We start from the raw sequence: 23,871 nt of genomic DNA, 5'->3' as shown, positions 1-23,871 counted from the left end.
GATTATATGATTCATTATTTTGCAATTTTCAAATTTCTAAGGATAATTTATATTTCAGTGTTGACGTATTTCCAATTAAGCTTCCTTTGATTTTTTTTAAAAATGTGTTTGAATAGAATGTTGGCACAACTGTACCGCAAATTTGTAGAGTAGTGAGATAACTGCAGTATTTTTGGAATAGGTTACATTTAGATTTGTCCATCCATAATGCAAGTGAAATTCTGTTATGCATGCTTTGAGGATTTTGATCTGCAGATTCTTATGGAAATTAATTTTGCAATTGTCACTCAAGTATCTCTGAATCTTGTTGATGGAGAATTTTCTTTTGTTTGTGAAAGTATGCTTCAAAGTGTGCAATAAATTGAACTTTGCAAATTTTTATGTGAAGTACCAAAAGGTAGGAACATAAAGCATGAGATGTAAAGAGACTCTCTGACCCTCAAGCCCATGCTTTAAGACATTGTGTGGAACAAATTACCACTGTAGATTAATTTTACAATTTAACCTGAGTTTACACATGGTAATATAAGCAACAAACGAACCTTGTTCTGCCACTTTAAAGAGTTGGTCAAGTGCACGTCTGTGGTGGTAAAATAAACAGAAATTGCTGGAAAACTCAAGTCTGGCAGCATCTGTGATCAGAAGGCAGAATTAACATGTTTGTCCAGTTCTGAGGAAGGGACACTGAACCCAAAATGTTAATTCTGCTTTCTGTCCACAGATGCTGCCAGACCTGCTGAGTTTTTCCAGCAATTTCTGTTTTGTATTTGCCTAGATTAATTAAACAATTGGTGGAAGGCAATGCTTTCAGCAGTCCTTGCAGTCGGACGATTGTGCCAGACAAGAACACATTACATACTTTTGTTCTGCTGTACCACCTTCTTTAGTTTTAATGGATTTCTAAGTAAAGAATTTATTAATTGTGATAGATGAATAAAGTTAATCCCTCACTTCATTGTATACCATTCTTACTGGTGCTACAATGGCTATTCTGGGAACTTGTCACTTCCCTGCAAACAGTTTCTGTTCCACTGCTTCTGGAAAAACGCTGATATTTCATTGGTAAACAGCATATGTTCAAACTAACCCACAATCTGAACCAAAGGCAGCAAAAAGTTAATCTCCAATTTTAAGATGATGACCACGCTTGGATCATTTATTTGGTGGGAGAAGCACAGTACTTATGAAACACCTCTGCCATGACCAAATGCATTTACTAATTACATTATTACAGAATAAATTGCAAAAACTGCAATTTAAGAAATTCTAATAATGAGAACAGCATCAGATGGTTTGATGAAATTTGCACACCCATTCCCATTTCATCCGGCTCTCCCCATCCTCAAATGATTGCTGTAATCTGGATAGTGACAAATGTACTTGTTATTCTAAGTATATGAAATAAATCCTAGTTGCTGTGCTGCTTTACCTATTCAATCAATGCAAATCGATCCTACAATCTTTAGAAACACTTCCTTTAAGTTCCAATGTATTGTTCAGCTTCATAAGTAGGAGTGCCTTGTAATCTTTAGGTAGTCTGCCACTTCTGCATATTTTTTGTTAGATTAGTTTCTTCATTGACAGAACTGTGTCTCTAAAGTAATTAAATAGCTGCTTAGCATTATGCACCACCCACAAAAAAAATGTTTTTGCAAGTTTCAGGATACTATTATCACAACATTTGCTTCAGCCTGTAATTTACGTTGTGAATTTAATTACAGTTTTCCTGTTAACTGACTTACCCTAATTATATTTTCTTAGATTAAAGAATCTGCCATTTAGTTTCACGAAGCTGCAAGAGCTAACAGCAATGTGGCTGTCTGAAAACCAGGTGAGTAACAGAACCCAAATTTTAAAATGCACCACTGGAAAATTAGGACAGGACTATAAATTTATTTTCAGCAAGTTTTCCAAGAAAGGTCAGTGAGATTTCCATGTTAAAAATAGATGTGTCCTGCCTCTCCATTAAGGTGTTTTCATTCTAGCAGTTTTCTAGATTCTGTTGAAAGTCCTCACGTTTTAGGTCTACATGTTATTAGATAATACTCAAAGTTTTAGCAAAGATCTGTAGCTCGGGCTGTGGGTAAGGTTGTTGACTTGCTCACCGAGCTGGCTTGTTTTTGTTCAGGCGTTTCGTCACCTTGCTCGATGACATCATCAGTGGAGCCTTTGATGAAGCAATGTTATTCTACTCTGCTTGGAATTTATACTGTCTGGTCTGTTATGGTGAGTAGTGTCATTTCCGGTTTTGATCTGTATGGGTTTGTATATGCATATCCATATACAACCCATACAGACCAAAACCGGAAATGACACTACTGACCATAACGGACCATACAGTATAAATCCAAGCGGAGTAGAGCAACATTGCTTCATCGGAGGCTCCACTGATGATGTCACCTAGTATGGTGATGAAATGTCTGAACGAGAACAAGCCAGTTTGGCGAGCGAGTCAACAGCCTCATTGGTTAATACTTTTTGTATTAATGATTTATATGGATATTCTAAGGGTAGTGTCCAAAATAATTTAAAATAGATTAAGTTTTCATTATTTTACAGCTAGCTTTTATATTCTTAACTGCTGTCATGCTTTTCAAACTAAATACTCTTATAATAATGAATTAGCTCCTGACTGTCATCTTCTCTCCCGGAGCACCTGCCTATTGGGTATCCTTTACTGTTTCATCCGGTCTTCCCCCTTCTCTGCTGCTCAAGGCTTACACAGTTCCAGTGTAGCCACTTTGCTATTGTATTCTGTGCCTCAGTTAATAACAACGTGTCCCATATACCGCCTTATTACCTGCTCTGCTACCTTTAGCGATCTGTTGGGTATACATGCTTAAGCTGCCCTGATGATGTCTTTCTTGCAATCTTTCATCTAACACATTTCTTTTTGGGCACTCTTGCTGTGACAGCTTTAGTATTCTCTTCACCTGGCGTTATTATGTCACTGACTGTGAACTGAAATATGCGTTTAATCTTGAATTCGATGTAACTTGCTCTAGGATCTGTGAGAAAGGATAAATTGGCCCAGGTTCCTAATTCTGATTATCCTGTAAGTTCCTCTGGAAGTGAACACTTAGCTGCCAGTGACTATCTGAGACCAAATGGCTCGCTCTCTCAGTTTGCAATGGCAAGCTGTGTGAAACACTCGAGGACTGTTAGCTGTGGAATTTCATTCTGTTATTTGCCTTCGGGCAAGGGAGGAAATTGGGGAAAAAAGAATCAATTAACTTTTAGCCTTCTTTTGCAGTCCAAACCACTTATTCCTCTTCAGAAAGAGGTGGATCCAGATACACAGAAACAAGTGCTCACGAACTACATGTTCCCTCAGCAGCCTAGGACGGAAGATGGTAAGTTTTACTACAATTTTGAAAATCCCAGTTATCAGTTTCAACTTCTTTCTCAGTGGAAAAACTTGCTTGAAAAACAAATTTTAATGCATTCTTCACACTTAGATTTCAAGCACCAGCCAATAAATTGCCCAAGTGGTGATTATGTGTATGACCCCATACAGTGTGTCTTGGCAAGGTTTTTCAATGTCTGACCCTGTCTATCTCCACAATTGTATGACAGAGCACAGAAGAAAGCTAATTCAGTTCGTAGTGTCTAGGCTGGCTCCTTATCTAATTAATCCCTTTTCCCTTAATCTTTCTCTATCTTAAAAGAAATCAGTCTGAGTATTTTATTTACTTTCCTTTTGAAGGTTAATATTGAAAGTGCTTCTGTCACAGTTTTAGGGATCATCATAATCTGCTGCTTTTAACAAAAAAGTCTCTGCATGGCCTGTGTTCTTTTGCCAATCACCTTAACTCTATGTCCTTTGCTTGTTGATGTGTGTTGGTGGAAAGGGGCGAAAGTTTTGGTGGTGTTTGACTGTTAACCTGACTGGCTGCTTTGACTACAGTAATGTCAAAGCTGCTTACATGTTGTTGACATCACTTGCATCCAGCCAAGTGGAATACGTACCAAAAGGCTCCTCACTTCTGCTTTGTAGGTGGTGGAGAAACATTGAGAGACAGAGGTGAGTTACTCACCACAGCATTCCTAGCATATTATCTGCTCTTATGGCCAGAGTGTTTAATCCAGGTCAGTTTCTGGTCAATGGTAAGCCCCAGGATGTTGATAATGGTGAATTCAGCAATGGTAATGCCATTGACTGTCATGGGCAGGTGGTTAGATTCACTCTTGGGGATTTTCATGGCCTGCCACTTGTGTGCCACAAATGTTATCATCCCAAGCCTGGGCTTTTGCCAGGTTTTGCTACATATGCATACAGACTGCCTTGGTATCTGAGGAGTCGCAAATGGTGCTGAACATTGTGCAATCATCAGCGAATATATTCACTTTTGACTTTGGGACAGAAAGAAGGTCATTGATGAAACAACTGAAGATGATTGGTCCTCGGGCGCTACCCTAACAAACTCCTGCAGTAATTTCCTTGGACTGATTTGGTTGATTTCCAGCAAACTTGATCATCTTCCTTTGTACTTGAAATAACAGCACAGAGGCCAGTATCCTGTCACCAAGCCACCCTTTATTTACACCTGCACAGTCCACTGGCTGTGGCCCAGCCAGCTTGGAGTCAGTTCCCTGGACTGAGGAGATTCTAAATTCCCTGATTATATGGGTCAGCCAGAGCTTCATGATTGGCCCAGGTTAACAACTGCAATCAAGGATCTCATAGTCAGCAAGGTCCACCTACTTGTGATCATTCCAGTGCTGAATATGACTCCAACCAGTGGAGAGGATCCCCCCACCCACCCACCTACCCCGATTCTCATTGGTATAACTTTGGCAGGTTCCTTGATGCTACACTGAGTCAGATGTTTAATATATAAAGCTCTGGTTTGGCTATGACTAGAGATGACTTTTAGATTTAGATTTTATTGTCATGTGTACTCAAGTACAAAAGTATAGGAGTACAGTGAAAAGTGTATAATGTCGCCACACAAGATGCCATCTTAGGTATAAGTACCTAGTGTCATAAGAACAAGGTAGAAAGAAAGAACAAAGTTAAAACTTAAACATTACAGTAATTCTAAGTTGTAAGTATTAAGAATGGACCATTATCTCATTGAACACACTACAACCAACATGATCATGGCTGATCCTCTATTTCAACACTGTGGTCCTACTCACTCTCATTACCCCTTGATAACTCTAGTTCCTAGAAATCTTTCATAAACATATTCGCTGACATGCCCTCCGCAGTCTCTGCTAGAGAGTTCCACAAGCTCACCATCCTCTGTGTTAAATAACTTCTCTTTACCTTAGTTCAAAATATCCTACCCATTTTCTGAGATGATGACCCCATGTTCTAACTTCTCAGCCTGGATTTGGGTCACCACACATTAGGGAAGATGTGAAGGTCTTTATGCAGGTGCGGAGGAGATTTTCCAGAATGGTTCCAGGATATCGGAGGTTTTGGCTACAAGATCAGGTTGTGAGGTTGAGGTTGCTCTTCAGTTAAATCAATTGAGGGGAGAGTTGATAGACGTAGACAAACATAGGACAGGCTTAGATAAGGCAAACAAGGAAATTAATGCCACGAGGACAAGAGGATGCAGATGTAAGATTTTGGACAGAAGAGGCAAGGGGAATGTGAGGAAGAATTTTCTTGACACTCTGTGGTAGTGGCCTTGAACTCTCTGAATACAATGCAGGTTGAAAGGGAGAGAATGGATGGTTTTAAAAAGAAATTGAATGGGCATTTAAAGGAATACTCCCTTAGGAATATTGATATGCAGAGGGATCTGGGTGTGCAGGTCCACAGATCATTGAAGGTGGCAACACAGGTAGATAAGGTAGTAAAAAAGGCCTATGGCATGCTTGCCTTCTTTGAAAGTGACATTGAGTGAGTATAAGGATAGACTAGTTATGCTATAGCTTTATAGAACTTTAGTTAAGCCACACTTGGAATATTGTGTCCAGTTCTGGTCACCACACTACCAGAAGGATGTGAATACTTTGGGAAGGGTACAGAAAAGGTTTACCAGGGTGTTACATGGTATGGGAGATTTTAGCTAAGAAGAGAGCTTGGACAGACTGGGTTTATTTTCACTGGGACTCAGCAGGATGAGGGGTGACCTGATACAAGTTTATAAGATTGTGAATGACATGATAGAGCAGAAAGTATGAGTCTTTTTCCCAGTGTGGAGGGGTCAATTACTAGGGGAAACAGGTTCAAAGTGCATTTGGCGGGGGGGAATGTTTAATACAGATATGCAAGGCAGGTTTTTCACACAAAGGGTGTTGAGTGCCTGGAACACATTGCTAGAGGAGGTGGTGGAAGCAGACACAACAGTGGCATTCAAGAAGCATCTGGATGAATACATGAATAGGAAGGGAATAGAGGGATACAGATCCTGTAAGTGAAGACTGTTTTAGTATGGATGGGCAAAACATGTCACCGCAGGCTTGGACAGACAAAGGGCTTGTTGCTGCGCTGTATTGTTCTTTGTTCTTTGAAATAGATTTGCCAAGCTTCAGGGTCTGAGTGATTGATAGATTTGAACTGACTGATCTCTGAGGAAAGTTACCATATGCTGTAAATGATTGCATAATGCTATGATTTACAAGGCCATGTTATCAGAGAGCACCTTATGATGCTTTGTTGTTATTCCTGACTAAAATTCTACCTTGGTTCGATAGAGAATAAAACATTCATTTTTTCTGTTCCAATTCAATCCTCTGAAAGAAAGCTGCATACGTCTACTATTGCCCACACCAGGCGTTTTTGTGGCCTTGAGTTAAGTCACAATTTGCATTGAATTGGACCCTGGAGACAGGTTGGTACATTGGCTTGCACAGTGAGCTTACTTCCTTTCACTTGATTTTGAATGCACTTCAGACTGATGAGATGAAAAGCTCTGGCTGAGAAAAAGCTACTTGAAATCATTGTCGCTGGTTTTGGTCCAGGTTTTAGGGACAGTGGACCCACTACGTAGCTTCCTCGAAATCAGCCAACCCATTCCAAAAGAGCATGAGAATTGTGGTGACTCAAAAACCTAGTGCAGTGGTTTCAGTAGAGGTAGAGGAAAAGAATCTGGCTTGATGCTTCAAAAAATGAAGCGCACAGAGTGGCAAGATTTCATTTATCCCCAGTAGCATCCTTCACTTCTGAGCAAAAAGAAAACCATTGATAATTAAATGCAGTTTGTTTACTCCACCTATTAACGCAGCACAGCTGGATTTTATGAACCCTATAGTGGGAAAATAAATTTGGCTGCTGGAGTTTAAATGTTATATGTTAACCCACATTTAAGTATTACATGGAGTTGTAAATCAGTTTTTCAGAGAGCCTTTTCATGCCTTCCTCTGATACGTGGACTGCTCAACTAATGCTTTTCACTTTTGAAAAGTATTAAAGTGCCAATGTCACTTGATGCAGAAATAAGTGAAATTCCATTAAAAGACATATTTACAATCCATAAGAGGTGTTGCATTTTCACAACAGCCCCTGCAGCAGAATTTGACCGATGGAAAATTAATACAGGTAGTACTGTTATAACGCCTGTTTCATTAATACAAATTGGCTGTAATGTAATCAATGAATAGTGGACGCTGTTTCTATAATGCAAACTTTCTGCTGTACATGTATAGTGATTTTCAGTAGTGGGGTTACACAAGAATGCAACTATCGTGTTTCGGAGAACTACCTGTATTAATTTTCTTATACCTAAATAAATTGTTCTTTTTGACAGGGACTTTCTTGGATTTTGCAGATTTGAACTGCAAAATAAAAACCAAAGCACTACAATTTCATTCCGTTCACTATTCTGGTCTCTGTTGTATCAGTTTAACACAATGCTTTATTCAAGGTGGACTCTTGTTTAAACTGATGCAAAGTCCCCATTATCAGCTTTACTTTCTCCCTGGCATACCATCATCCATCCCTTTGTCTGCCTAACTGTTGTTTTCTCTCCCCGTCTCTCTCCCCCCCTCTCTCTCTCTCCCCCCCACCTCTCTCTCTCTTCATCCCCCCCCACCTCTCCCTCTCTTCCCCACCCCCCCACCTCTCCCCCTCTCTCTTTCCTCCCTGCAGCCCCCCACCCCGCCCCAGGGTCCATCTGTGCTCACTTTTTCCACCAACACTGCCTGTCTTCAGTATATATACCACTGTTTCCTAGCTTCCGTCAGTTCTGAAGAAGAGGGTCACTGGACTCGAAACATCAACTCTGCTTTCTTTCCACAGATGCTGCCAGATCTGCTAAATTTCTCCAGAAAAATGTTTTTATTCCAGCAAAAATGTTACCTACTATTTAAGAAAACTTTCTAATGGGAAATCATTCTGTTGCTTCATTAGTGTTGTTTATTTCGGATAATGAAAGTTTCAACCCTTCACTATGGGAGGAGCAGAGGAAGCAACGCGCACAAGTGGCCTTTGAGTGTGACGAGGACAAGGATGAAAGAGAGGCACCACCTCGGGTGAGCTCAACAAATAGTCGGATTAAATGCACCTTAAGTCATAAAAACAATTTGAGGTGTTCAAAAGATAGCTATTTCATTTTAGCCTTAATTACATTCGGAGCACTCTTGCCTCAAACTTAAAATTCTGTACTTGAGTGCAAGGTCAAAGCTTGAATGCACTACCTACACACTTGTGGAAGACTGAGGGAACACTGCCTTGTCATGGGTGAAAGATTAAAATGAGACTTTCTCTGTTTGTTCCACATGTCCTAGTAATTGTTAAATAAAGAATGTTAAATAGTTCATATCACTATTTGAAGTGCAGGGATTTATCCTAGGCAACTGATGTCACATGGAAACAGATTTATTATTGGTTTCACGTTTGCTTGTAGAGGGTGAGTATTAGAGAGCTGTTTCTGCATCTGGGTACTTGAGCTATTACAGGGCAAACTATTCATTATGTAAATTACTTTGAAATATGCAAATGCAAGCACTTCACTAAACTGAATTGTGTGTGGTGACTTCACTGTCAGTAGTGGGCAAGTTAGCACTTACCTTGAATTGGGTACCAATCACTGATTAACCCTGAGCCATTCATATTCATGTACAAAAATTTAATGATGAAAAGAAATAATTATTTTGCCCCATTTGCATTTTTAATTGCCTTTTAAATGTTGCTGTCATTGTAAAAAATACTTTAAAGAGGAAAGCTTTCCTTCAATATTTAAATCACAAAAAAAATTGAGCAGTAGAATGCAGTCACATATGGGATTTTCTGGGGCATGATAACTTCACTTTCAGACTGGGTGCCTTCCCTTGGACAGAATCATTGGAAGAGAAGTGTTCAGGCTGTTCTTTACCCTTGGGAAGGTACTCATGGTGGACAGGGGCAAAGCAGTTGGACATCCAATTGACAAATAGATTACTGTAACACTCAACTTACATTTAATATTTTTTCATTCCTCAGATTTAAAAGTATCTTCCTTGAAGTTAAAGTTGTTCATGTCTGATTAATCAAGTCGTGCAGTTAACTTTTCTCTTTATTTAAGAGGAGCGGGTGATGGCTATTAATTGTCTGGGCAGATCTATAATAGGCGCAATTGAGAGACTGGGTGTGAGGTAAGAAAGGTAAACCTGAGAAAATCAATAAACTCTCTTCAAAATAAACAATATTTGTGTTGTGGTTTCAATCTCACCAACTGGCTTGGATCCTACTTACAAAAGTAACAAGACTTTGCTTTTAAACGATAACTTCACAACAGAAGCGTAATACTCCTTTTATTGAGGAATTTACATCTGTAAATAATCAATAAGAGGGAAAAATTCCCAAAGCATTCTGTCCAAGTAAGACATCGAGGCACAGCTGTAATTTATATGTTTTTTTTTAATGGGACTTGCAAGGTAGCCTAACACTTAACTTTGTAAGAGTTGTAGATGCACAGGAATGGATAAACATTGATTTGGTTTGAAGTAAATTAGTGGAAATATATTAATTTCTTAATACATTTAAAACTGTTCATTGGAACAAATTTGCCTGGTAGGTTGACAAGTAAATACGAACATTTTATCTGTGGAAAAACAAAGTTCAATTAATTCTTCTACAGTGTGCACTTTCTACTCTGTGACTCATCAATGGCCTCTTATGTGATTAAGGGCAACTAAACCAATAAGAACGACAGCATCACCATGTGGCCACATTGATTGTTGTAACTGCTCCATGACAAGAATACTGACAAATCACTTACATTTCAGACCACTACTGTTATGTTTTAGAAATAATTGCTTTGAAAGTGCAGCCCCTTATCTGAAACATGACTTGTGTAAAAATCACTAATTTGGAAAGAGATCCTTTAGTTATCCTTTAGCTAACATTTGAATGTAGTTATACAGGAAAATGTTCATGCGATTTAGACCTTTGCTTTTTTTTCTAATTCTTTGTGAAATAGATGATTTAGAATGGAGTTTACAACAGAATATTTTGCAAAGCAACAATGTTAGAAGTACTGTCGAGCAATATTGTTCATTCAGTCTACAGACTGCACTAATCCCATTTTCCAGTTTTTGATCCAGAGCCCTGGAAACTATATCAATGCAACTATCTAAATAGCAGTTAACTGTTATGAAAGATTCTTACTCAATGACCCTTCTAGCCAGTGAGTCCCAGACTCCCCACACACTCTGGATGAAAATCTTTCTACTCAACTCTCCTTTAACCCTCTAGCTTTCACTTTAATCAATGTCCCCTGGTTATTAATCCCTATAGAAAAAGCACCTTCCCATTCACCCTGGTAAGACCTTCCTGCCCAGGCAGCAGGATGAATTTATTGTGCCCTTTGGACATCTGTTTAGTGTAAATAGATTGCAGTTTTTCTACTATAATTACACCCTTCCTATAACATAGTGACTAGAACTACACATAGTATTCGAGTTGTGCTCTAACCAACATTTTATTGAGTTCCAGCAAAACCTCTTTGCTCCTACATTTATTTGACAAGGCATCAATTCAAGTATCCTCCTTAACCACCTACATACCCTGCCCTGATGTCAGTGGATATGCACACCAAGGTCCGTTTAATCTTCAGTACTTTGGGGTCCTACCATTCCATAGTGTGATACCTTAGCCATTTCCAAAAACATTATCCCTCACTTTCCCAGGTGGAATTCCATATGCCACTGCCTTGCTCACCTGACCAGTCTGTTGATACCTTCCTGTAGTTTACTGCCATCCTCCTCATTATTTACCACTGTATTAATTTTTGTGTCCTGTATGATCTTCTTGACCGTGCCTCTTACATTGAAGTCCAAATCATTAATGTACACCACATACATTAAGGGCTCTATCATTGAGTCCTATGGAACCTGACTGGAAGCACACTTCCAGTCACACCTCTACCATTGCCCTCTGGTTCTTGCTTCTCAGCCAAGTTTGAATCCAATGTACCACTTTGTCATGGGCTTTTACTTTTTTGACTTGTCGGCCATGAGGGACCTTGATCAAAAGCCATCCTACAGTCCATGTACATCACATCAAATACATTAACCTCATCAACACCCTTGGTTACCTCCTCGGAAGCTTGATCAAATTTGTCAAACCAGACCTTCCCTTCACAAATGCATGCTGACTATCAAAAATGAATCCCTCTCTTCTCCCGTCTGTATTCTATCCCACAAATTCTTTCTGATATAATCCCCACTGTTGAGATTTGACTGCTCTGTAATTTCCTGGTCTACCTCTTCCTCCTTTTTTAGTAATGGGACAATGTTAGCAATCATCCATTCCTGTGGCACCTCACCCGTGGCCAGAACAGATTTAAAAATTACTGCTAAGGTCCCTGATATCTCCTCCTCTGTCTTTCTCATTACTTCAACTAGGCCTGTGGATTTGTCCACTTGTAAGAATGCTAAACCCATCGATACTTCCTCTCATGCTCTCTCTCGCTCTCTTGCGGTCTCTCGCTCTCTATTCATTTCTTCTCCTTCATCTAATATCTATACCTGCATTGTCCTTTTCCATTATGAAAGCTGACACAAAGTGTTTATGGATGATAGTTCCCATGTCTGCCTGGTCAACACACAGATTTTCTGTTTAGTCCCTAATGGGCCCTGTACTTTTCCTAGTTTATTTCTTGCTCTTTATATATTTAAAATTCCCCTTTGGATTTTCCTTCATAATGCATTTGTTATCCACTCTTTTAGCTTTCCATGGTTTCTTTTTGAGTCTTCCCGCCACTCTTTATACTGCTCTAGGGGTGCTATATATTGAGTCCTCTAACGTAATTGAGCTTTGTTCAGTTGTGGGCACAAGGCTGCACTTTAGAGTCAAACAATTGAATTATGGTGGGGACAAAATGCAATTCATGAAGAGAGACAAAGTTAGGGTATCTTCTGTAAGAATAATGAGAGGCAGTGATGTAGCGGTCATGTCACGAGACTGATAATCCAGAGTTCTAGCTCGTGTTCTGGGAAAATAGATTTGAATCATATCAAAGCAGATGGTGAAATCTGAATTGAGTAATCATCTGGAATTAAAAGCTAGCCTAGCTTAGCAGTGACTAAGTAACCACCGTCTCCCACTGTTCCTGGTGACTGGGTGCGCAGAACTGGTGTTACAGTTTAAGGATACAGGGTAAGCCACGTAAGACTGCAATGAGGAGAGATTTCTTCATCCAAATAATGGTGAAGCTGTGGAATTCTCTACTGCAGAAAGTGGTTGAGGCCAAAGCATTGAATGCTTCCGAGAAGGAGGCACATGTATTTCTTAAGGCTGAAGGGATCAAATGGTATGTATGGGGTGAAAGCAGGAACAGGGTACTGAGTTGGAGGATCAGCCAAGATCTTATTGAATGGTGGAGCAGGCTCAAAGAGCTGAAAGGCCTACTACTGCTCCTATTTTCTATATTTCTGTGTCAATATTTATAAAAATCCATCTGGTTCATTCTTCATGGAACACTACTGACTGAGTCTGAATGGACATAGCTGCTTGACTGGGCCAGTTGTAGACGGTGAGGGATCCAATGAGAGAAAAATCTACTTATCCTCACCAATCTACCTGCCACAGGTGTGTCTGTCCATGAAGGTATTGAAATGAGTGACTACTGTACAGTTCTTGTGTACACCAAATCCCATCTTCACGTTGAGGAATATCCTCCATCATACTCTGTGGTACTACCATTTTGTAAAAAGGGACAGCGTTTGAGTAGATCTAACAACTCAAAACTGGGTATCCGTGAGATGCTGTGGATCAGCTGCAGAATTGCACTCGACCACAATCCATCGCAATCTTCAATGAAGAATGGAGGAGGGCTTGTCAGGAGTAAATAAAGTGACACTTCAAATAAAGGTGACAGTACAATACAAGACAAGTTTGCTTGCTCGATAGTGGAAGCAGCATGCAATAGACGGAGCTATGAGATTCCATGACCAGAAGTGCCACTTCCACACTGTATGGTGGTGAACAGTTTTTAAAAAAAAGTAGGCAGGAGATCCACAAACATCACCATTCTCAAAGATGGGGGAAGCCCAGGACATAAGTGCAAACTTGCACCCTTCGGCCAGAAATGCTTAACTTTTAATCTGTCGCTTCTCATTCTCAATTCTTTCACAATTAGAAGCATTCGTTTCTATTTACTCTGCTCCAACCCCTCATGATTTTAAATATATTGATCATATTTCCTCTCAGCATTTTCTTCTCTCCAAGGAAAACAGTCTCAATTTCTCCAATCTGTCTTCATAACTGAAGTTCCTTATCCCATGGATCTATCATGCACATTGTCTAGTACCTTCACATCTTCCCTAAAGTATGCCACTGGAGTTCACCATAACCTCCCTGCAAAAGTACTCCAAACCCCTATTTATGACACATAGCTCATATGCTTCTTTTTTAATCATCAATTCAGAGACCATATTAGACAACCCTGGAGCAGGTGGGACCTGAACCCAGCATTTTAGCTCAGAGGTAGGGACACTACCATTGCACCACAAGGGTACGCTTTGTCTGTTCTGAGGAAGAGTCACCGGACCTGAAACGCTAACTCTAATTTTCTCTTCTCAGATGCTGCCAGACCTGCAACTTCTGTTTTTGTTATGCTTTATTAACTGTACTCTCCACCTGTCCTCCCACCTTTAATAATTTCTGCACATTTACACCCAGATCCATTTGTTCCTTTACCCATTTAGAGTTGTACTGTTTATTTTATATTGTTCATTCTTGTTCTCCTGACAAAAATGATCATCTCTCTTCTCAATATTGAACATTTTCTTCTACCTATGTTCCCACTGACCAACTTGCCTAATGTCCTTCTCAAATTCTACACTATTCTCCTTACAATTTACAGTATTTCCAATGTTTACTTTTAAATAGTTTATCAATGTTGAAAAAAAATGTACCTTCAATTCTCAGTAGTTAAAGGAATTGAATAAAAGTGTTTATTCAGATGTATAAGTTTTAATTATTACAGGAGATTGAGTAATATGGGAACATTTGCACTTTGTGTAGGACTGTAAAAGAAACATAAGTGTAATTAAGATCCTGATATGACGAACGAACAGTTCAGTTGTTATGTAACGTGCATAACAGAGAAATGGTTGTCGACAAAAATCCACACATCTGTTTGACGTCATCCTGAACTTCAGGAAAAGTGTTGACTAACTTTTCTGTGCTGCAACAAAACCAGTAAGTTGCCAACGGAATGTTCACACATGCTTTTTGCTCGCATACAGGAGGGTAACTTGAAAAGATATCCAACACCATATCCTGATGAACTAAAAAACATGGTTAAAACTGCACAGAGTGTGGTACATAGATTAAAGGATGATGGAACATCAGATGATTCTGGAACTGAAATGAAGCAGAATGATGACCGATCAGTTACAACGAAAAACTCTGGTGTAGAGGTGAGAGAATATAAATTGCAGCACTAAATGAGTACATGGTAATTAGAATTTATGTCATTCAATGAATAGCCTACCAATTCATTATTTTCACTCAAAAAATGCTTACAATATCCTTTAAAAGTTTCAATTTATTTGTTTTAGTCCAATTAGATATAGATAAACTTTCACACATTCTTATACAAAAGGTGCACACAACACAGTTCGGTATTTTATTGTTCACGCTGTTTTGGATTACGGACTTCAAAGACACAAATAATTTTAGGTAATTAACCCGAAATCTGAAAATTCTCCGTGCTGTTGTCTTGTCTCCAAAAGATGTAATGCCAACTTGTATTTGTTGGAAGATTTTTAAAAGTATTTCTTCTTGTATTGCTTGAATTGGATAACCACCACGATGCTGATGAGATGCCGAAAGTGTTATTATTGAAAATGTGTTTGTACTTGCACAGACAATATCCTTGTAAAGGGGCTAGCACGTTTCCTTCTATTGGATTTCTTTTTGTTGAACTTGTCATTCATCCTAAAACACATTGATATTGCTGGGGCCTATGTAGGTAGACATGCATTTAGAACTGTATCCTCTAAATTCGATTGAATCTTGTCATTGACAGCAGAAAATGTAAATTTAGATACAGTTAATATAACATTTTAATTTGCCTCTGAGAATTTATTATATACTGCCTCTACCAAAATGCAGGTCTTGATTTGTTAATAGTACTCTTCATATCTAAATGAATTTGTTTTTTTGTAAAAGACCTATTTAAATAAAATTGCTTTATGTTTCACTGTTCTGTATGGCATGAAATATAAGATTATATTTCGAAAATTGAAGATCTGCTTTCAGTTGCAATTTTTCTAAAAATGCTGCATTCTTAGGTAACAGAATGCACCATAGAATCTAACAAATCAACAGAAAATACTGAATCCAATATGGTAGAAAACTGCACAAATCAAAACATCAAGCAAGACCTGAATGACAATGTGGAAAATATTCAAACAAATGCAGTTGATGATGATGCAGAGGATATAAGTACAGCTGCCAATGATGAAGATGCACTTGAGGTATATCGTTAACTGCTGATATCAGTATTTGCAATCTTGTTTCTAAATTACTTATGAAAGTTAAGGGACAAATGGATTTGCACAAATTTAAAAACTATGCTAATGTCAGTTCATTGTTGAGCTGCTGTGATTTCCATGTGGTTGTAATAAATACTAAACTTGTTCCTTTGCTTTTTAATGTTACAATTCAGATAATAGGTGGTGAAAAATAGAATTGGACCCTAGTCTTTGTAAACTTTTTATAAGCTTTATCTGTACAGAGACACATTCTATTTCATACATCTCCAACCACACTTGGAGCCTGCTGTTAAATATGTGATCAAAGGTGAGTCCTCAACTGCGTTCCTGTGGTCGTCATTAATTAACTCCCAACTGATTGACAATTAACAATTAGACATTTTTAGTTCAACTTTTTCTCATTTATTTAAATTTCTAATACTGTTTTATTCACTTCAGTTGTCTGATTTTATTGCTTTGCTTTGAGCAAAGCAGCTATGATTCCTATTAGTTTTTATATCAAAAGAGACCCACAAATACATATTGAGATTTGCCTTTTATTAATTAAAATAGCATATCATTCTTTCCATGTTATCCACCTCCAAGCCATGCCTGCCTCATTCCTTTCATTTTTTTTCCATACTGTCCTCAAGACAAACTCCATCAGATCCTCAATTCCACACCTCCCAGGCCATTCAGCCCCACCACCATTCTGTGCCATATCCACCCCCAACCATTCCTATCTTCTCTTGGCATCAAATCCCCCCCTTGCCATCTTCTTTCTTTCCCCTTCGTGCCATTTTCCTACTTGCATATGCCAGTCAAACCCCTCTGCCCCTCCTCCCAAATATTGTAAATTTCTGTTGTACAACCAATTCTGTCGTACATTTCACAGAAATGATCCCAGATCTGGGATAAATCTGCAATTCAGTCAGTTTACAAATTGTGATGCGCAGCTGGTCAGAAGCTTTAAAGCATTATAGTGCACCATGCAGACAATTTTTTTTTTTAATTTGATTTTAGTTAAGAATGCAGGAATCTCAATCTTCCACATACCACGTGCGTAAGTATACACAGCAAAAGGGAAATTAGGACAAATGTGTAAATTGGATTTCCTTGATCAATCCTCATTTCTGTGCTTACACATTCCCAATCAAGGTAAAGAAGCAGAGGTAGACAGATTCTTTACTAAAAAAGAAGTCAAAAGGTATTGGAGGTAGGTAGGAAGGTGGAGTTGAGGCCACAATCAATCTTCCATCATTTTAATAAATGGCAACACAAGTTCAAAGGGGCTAAATGGCCTGCTCCTGATCCCATTTGAGATGTTTATGAAAAAGAGAACATGTACCTGTACAGTAGTTTTGCTTCCTTTGGATGTTACAAATTATTTCACAACTAATGAATGCTTGATTGTATTTAGAAATACAAATGTTATGTATTGTGCTTATAATGGCTCCAGAAACAACCATATGATGCCGGTTATGATGTTCAGTCGAGCTGATTGAAAGATAAATGTTGGCCAGGAAACCAGGAAAGCTTCTCAACTGTACCCTTGACTATTATCATATAAGCCATTTTGTCAATTCGAGTGAATGGACAGCACTGCAGCTAAGTTATTTAAGATCTTTCGTCAAGAAAAGATGGGAGGCCAAAGGAAGTATATCGCTGTACCGTCTGAGCTGAATATGTTCTTGCAATTTTGCTCATCTCTGCGGTTGAATGTTCAAATTTAGTTTGTATAATTTGACTGAAATGTGACTGAGCGAGTTTGGTCAAATTAGGAATTGACATTGTTTCTGTACAGCAATGTTTCTGTCAGTTAAAATGTTGATAAAATCCCGGGTTGTCTCAGAATTGTTGAGACCTCAGCACATTCAGAACTTCTGTAGTATTGAAGGAACCTTTGTCTCCAGTTGAAATGTTATGATTATGACGTGACTGTTCTTTCAGAACAAGGAGAGCTGTAGAGATTGAATTATTATTGTCCCACAATCTAAAGAGAGAAACTTCTGTTTGTAGCCAAAGGATATGCAGGGAAATATCACTTGAACAGCAGTCAGTCTAATAAATTAGCTAATCCAAAGATGCTTTAAGAACGTAAAGTTATTCTAAGTCACATGGCTTGTTTACAATAAATTTATGAGATGCATTTTATAAAGCCGGATTCAGTGGGATCCACATAACTCTTGGTGTAGAGGGCTCAATGGACCAGGTGATGTAAAATTTCCACTGATCTTAACTGGTATAGATCAGTAGCTTCAGGAGTAGCTAAAATTTGGGTGAGGGAAAGAACTAGGATAAGGTTTAGTATGTATAATCGTTTAGGTTATGTACAGCAGGGCATTTTTTTTTAGGTTTGTCTTTTTGTTTTCTTTATAAGGTCTACATTTATAATGTGAAATGGGAAAAATGTTTTTGTGATCATGGTATTCAAAAAGCTTGCTTATTTCCTCCTTTCTCATTCTGATTTGATAGGATACTGAAAACACTTCTTCTGATGAAGAGATGAAGATGGCAGAATTGAGGCCCCCCTTGATTGATACACCAATCACTCAACCAAAAATTGTTGCACTGTGTAAAGAGAAAAGAGGTTGGTTAAGATCGGCTGAACGTACACCCAAATTAAAGATTGGTAAAATAGTCAGAATCTTTTGGTTCTGGGTAAATGTGAAGAGACTTTCATCAATATATTTTCAGAAAATTTGTGCACCATCATCTGAAAATGCTTAGATGCTTTAAAATCATATTTTAAAACTTTAGTCGAGGACAGAGGTAGAAATTAAGTTTTTGTAAATATGATATTTGACTGAAAACAACGGGCTTCAGTTTTGGTTCATCTCTAAAATTGTGTGTTTGTGTTCTGATTTCCGTATCTGTCCTAATCTTGTTGGTAAATTGGAGAACAACTTGCGTTTATGTGTTGCTTTTCTTGTTCATGGCATGCCCTAACGCACTTCAGAGCCAATTAGTTAATTTAGAAGTCTAAATTCTGTTAACAGCCAAAGCTTACTACAGCAAGGCTATTGTTGGTGATATGATTGACACCTTCAGCACAGTATCCCTAAGCCTTGGCTTAAAAGGTGAAGTATCCAACTCCTTAAATGCAGTATTCCTTAAATATTGGCCAAGGAAATGTAATGAGGCCTGAGAGTAGGGCTTGAACTAATAATTCCCATCTCATACAGGTGAGAGTTTATCACTAAGCCAATTTAACGTTTTGGTGATTCTCTTTAATCCACAGCAATTTTACTTGTTTGTAAATACTGTTTATCTGATAGAAATAGTCTGTCAATGCAGACTCTGATTTGTCTTTCTAATACAGGACAGCAGATTAGAGTTAAATCATTTCCACAATATTACTTGCTTCTAACGACACTTCGTAGTGAAGCACATTGACTACCCTTGGCAACATTTTTACTTAGCAGAAAGCACAAAAAAAGTTGCTGCTAATAAGCAATGATAATTTTTGTTGAGAGGGAGAAAGAGGAATTATTAAATGGGCTCTTTGGTTACAAGTAAAATCAGAAAATATTGAAAATAGACTTGGCAGCATCTGTTGTTAAGATTTTCAAACTGATGACTTTTGGTCACAGCTGCTCTTTCACATAGAGCCTTGCAACACTACCTTGTTCAACCTGAGAAATTGGAATTTACTGGACTTGGTTAAATGGTCAAATTAGTAAAATGATTTTATAAGCCAAGTGAGCTAATCCACATGAGTGAGTTGAATCAATGTAGCAGAATTTAACCGGTGAAGCTACCAAGTTTGTTATTACACACTGATTTTTTTCACAATTCATGTTCGACTCCATATTTGTTTTCTTGTTTTTTGGTCCAGGGTTGTGGATATTGCTGAGAAGGCTAGTGTTTGTTGCACATTTCTAATTGCTCTTGAGAAAGTAGTGGGGAACTGCTGCCTTGAATACAACTGAATGGTTTGTTAAGCCAATTCAGAGGGTAGAAGGGGAGTTATATGTAGGCCAGACTGTAAGGAGGAAATTTCTTCCCTTAACAACCTTAGTGAATCAGTTGAGTTTATAATACAACCTCTTATTTGTGGTCACCATTGCTGATGTTAGTGTTTTTTCTTGCTTTTTCCAAATTTACTTAATTAACAGAATTCATTTCATAAACTGTCATTTTGGGATTTGAATTCCTATCTCCAGATTATTGTTTTGATCAGCAATCAAGTTGCTGAAAAACAATGCTTTACATTTCTTTTCAGTAACTTCTCTCATTCATTCCTCCATGTATAACCCTTGTTTTGAGGTAGCTGTGTTCTACTGGACTAAGAAAACCATCTCTCCCGGTCAAAGGAATCTTGCATTGCCATCAAATCCATGGAGATAGAGTGCATTTTTATTTGTGTGTGTTTGTCTGTAATTTATTCAATTATATTTGAATGCTTTCTCCTCTTCTTGAAAAAGATGATGCTGATTCTTTATTTGAGGAGTTAATTCCAAACAGTAATCAGAACAACAGTAATTGTTCGTCGCCATCCAGGATATCGGATACAGTTTCCTTCAATACAGAAAGTAGCCAGGAAACCTTGCATTCGACCCCTGACAAAACTGCCATCCCACTTCTTAAAAGGTAAGCCCCATTGGACTGTTAAGAGAAATTACCGTCTATCCCCACAGACACAATGAAAGAAAAATTGGATGGTATGTTCATGAATGGCCTGCACTTTCATCCTAACTGAAGTTTAGAAGAGAGGAGGCAGTGATCTCTCAAGCTGATAAAATTCTGACAGGACGAAACAGGGTAAATGCAGGAAGGATGTTCTTGACTGAGGATTTCAGAGCCAGGGGTTACAGTATAAGGATACAGGGTAGGCCATTTAGGACTGAGATGAGGAGGAAATTCCCAGAGAGTGGTGAACTGGTGGAATTCTCTGCCGCATAAAGCAAGACAAAACATGTTTTCAAAAAGTATTCAGGTGTAGTTCTTCGGGCTAAAATGTATGGGGAGAAATCGGGGACGAGTTACTGAGCTGGATGAACGGCTATGATCGTATTGGATAGTGGAGCAGGCTCAAAATATTGAATGGCCTACTCCTCCTATTTTGTTTTAATTCAAAATAGGTTTTCAGTATGTGTGAATTATCAAAGGTGAGCATATTAAATTAAGTACAATTTTATTTTAAATGTTTACATAAAGAAAGTTGTCTTGGCAAATGAGGATGTCTCACTTTTAAGTTGTGCTGTGAGTTATTCAGTTCCTATTTGCTGTTTTCATGATTTCCTTTAAGATTTTCACTTTTTGTAAATACCAACTCTGCATCAAAGTTTGTACTTCTACAGCATATGCAAGAGAACAAAATGTAGAGGACAGGCTTACTGTTGCAATTGAACAACCTCCTCTTGCTATGAGAAAACACAAGAACTCAGGACCGGATTTCAATCTCCTCTAGCTTGGAGGAAAATGTGACAGTGGGCTCTCAGTGAAGGTAGTAAGCGAAAGCTCTTGTAGAAACACTGCTTCTGTGATTTCTTCCCCAGTCCTGTCTTCTGCTTGAGAGATGGGGGTCAGGTTTAGGTTAACCTAATTCTAGAATGTCAGAGTTTACTCCAGGATTTTAATATAAAATAACGTGGTTAACCATGCTGATGAGATGCGCTACCCTGTTGGTAATCAGCTGCTTCTTAGTAAACTTTCAAAAAGTGTTGTGCAATATCAGATGTTGACAACTTTAGTTTTGTTATGTAAGAATGATTATTCTTAAACCTTGTTTAAAAAAAGTTACAGGCTTAATGCATTATAAGTATATCCATGTTGTAAAGTAAATAGTGGCTTAATGTCCACTAGGGACATAATTAAACATTCTGAGATAGGGGACTAATTCTTAAGGCCTTCAAGTTTTGCAGTTCATAAAGGATGACAAACATTTCACGCTTTGACATTTTAACTTTGCTTTGAGGAAACATAAGATGGATTATCTGCGGACATATAGTATCAAACAGAAAAAGAAAGTACTGTATATGAAATGAGAAATTACTGTATTGGTAACTGTCATGTTAAATATTCTTCTTTATCTGTGGAAATGATTTTGACATAGCATTAAAGTTTCAGTTTGTTAACAGATATTGCTTAGATTTATATTGTGTCTTAAATAAAATAGCTCTGGGTGTTAAGTTACTTGTCATTGTAGATATTTGTAAATTTGCCATTTAAGCATTTCACATCAAAATGCAATACAAATTTTGCAGTATTTGAATTAATTCTTCATTCATGTTGGCCAGTTTTGTAAGGCATTCTGCAATTTATCCATTGCTTATCATTGTGAAATGTAATGAGTATGTTGTTTTTTTGTTGAATGCTGCCTGTACTGAAACTGGCTGGTTTTATTTTTGCTACCTTTTGCTTTCATTTTTAAGGTGTTTTTAATGTTGTTTGCAGAAAAAATCGAGGTGGATTACATGAAACATCTCCACTATTACAAAATGGAACAAAATCCAGTACACAATTTCAAAATATTGTGAAAACCCACGAGACCATTGATTCTCCGGCGGAGAACAAAGAAGTCATTAAATTGTCGGAATTTGAATTCAATGTTGAGGAAAAACTAGCTCTCCTCCAGAGAGAAATGGATTTGAATAGTAACACACAGCAATACCAGAAATTACTCAAAATTGGTGTGAATAAGAATGAAATAACTGCAGATGATGTGGTTCAGAGATTAGACGAAGTGACTAAATGTAAAAGCACTGTTGATGGATGTATGAGCACCTGTGAACAGTCGTCAGGAAATACTATGAAAGGTAACACAAAAGAAATAGCAGAGCATTTAAAGAATGAAAATGAAGTACTTAACGTTTTGCCTCAAAATCAAATAAATGGATGCCCAGAGGAAATTAGACAACCTGAATTCCACACTGAAGCAGAGCAAAAAAATTCACCTCTGTTTTCAGATGCTGCTATCTCAGGGAGTGCTGAAGAGCTATCTCCACAGAGGGAGTATCCTCAAGGACCAGTCGTCAAATCTCACAGTATAACACACATCGACACAGGGGGTTTAAAACTTTATGATATCAATGACAATGGACCACATGAGCAAGGTTTAATGGTAAGGACACCCCCTGTAGCTGGACAGGGACAAAATATAATCCGCAGTAAATCGGCCAGTCTTCTAAGTGACCAGTCATTGCAACCGTTTACTGGAAATTCTTCTTCTTCATCAGATCTTTTATCTTGCAAAAAAGCAGTGTATACATTTGATCAAAACTTCAATCCTCAAGGCATCAGTTTAAAGAGAGGGCCTATAGCTGTTGCACAGATGCCTCCAGTACCTCAGTACAATGTCCAATATAGCAGCAGTGGAATAACCAAAGAGAACATGTGGCCACAGAGACCAGCATTTCAAATGGAGCAAGGTAATATAGGATCTCATCACCATCAGCGGTCTGAGGCACTTGACAATGCCAATTATGTAAAGCATTCTGCAAACATGAACTTCTCCAATCGCAATAATGCCCAGTCCAACATGTCCTACAATATGCAGCCAAGAATTGGAGCTCGACAAGTGGAAATGTGGGGATGCCCACCAAGCGAGAGATTGATTCAGGCCGGTCAGAGGTCCACCTTGCAGAGACAGAGTAGTGTTTCATCCACTTCCTCTGTCACTCTTCCTGAAACCCATCACTGCAGGCGGGTCCCAGTACCTGAAGCAGATTACGTGACTTACAGGGATTTACATACGCTTGGAAGAGGCCCTCAGATAGTTCAGGGCTCACAAAGACCTCTGTCTGCAAGGACTTATAGCGTTGATGGTCCAACTGCATCTCGGCCTCATAGTGCACGGCCACATGTAACTGATGTTCCAGAGAGAACAATGTCCGTCAGCGATTTCAATTACTCACGGACTAGTCCAACTAAAAGACCCAATGTGAGGGTGAAATCTGAGCATTCGCTTCTTGATGCACAGGGTACCAACAAGGTGCCGCCTGATTGGAGAGAGCAAGTGTTACGTCACATTGAAGCAAAAAAGTTAGAAAAGGTATCGCACTC

General features: G+C 38.4%; 1 protein-coding gene across 5 annotated transcripts in view; it reads left to right on the top strand.

Annotated features, from left to right (window-relative positions):
* The window catches only part of erbin (erbb2 interacting protein), a 61,234-nt gene that overhangs the window by 11,922 nt on the left and 25,441 nt on the right, over window positions 1–23,871 (top strand). For all 5 annotated transcript variants that reach the window (XM_048595234.1, XM_020532429.2, XM_048595232.1 and 2 more), the window contains exons 6-13: window positions 1,762–1,831; window positions 3,254–3,353; window positions 8,309–8,430; window positions 14,632–14,805; window positions 15,682–15,867; window positions 18,340–18,454; window positions 20,292–20,457; window positions 22,264–23,860. In XM_048595234.1, coding sequence (XP_048451191.1) covers window positions 1,762–1,831; window positions 3,254–3,353; window positions 8,309–8,430; window positions 14,632–14,805; window positions 15,682–15,867; window positions 18,340–18,454; window positions 20,292–20,457; window positions 22,264–23,860 — 2,530 coding nt within the window. The remainder of the gene's footprint in view (window positions 1–1,761; window positions 1,832–3,253; window positions 3,354–8,308; window positions 8,431–14,631; window positions 14,806–15,681; window positions 15,868–18,339; window positions 18,455–20,291; window positions 20,458–22,263; window positions 23,861–23,871) is intronic.

This window comes from Rhincodon typus, chromosome 3, assembly GCF_021869965.1.
Source record: "Rhincodon typus isolate 14 chromosome 3, sRhiTyp1.1, whole genome shotgun sequence".
Lineage (NCBI taxonomy): Eukaryota > Metazoa > Chordata > Chondrichthyes > Orectolobiformes > Rhincodontidae > Rhincodon > Rhincodon typus.
The sequence above is the reverse complement of the archived record's forward strand: the minus strand, read 5'-3'. Positions and strand labels throughout refer to the sequence as shown.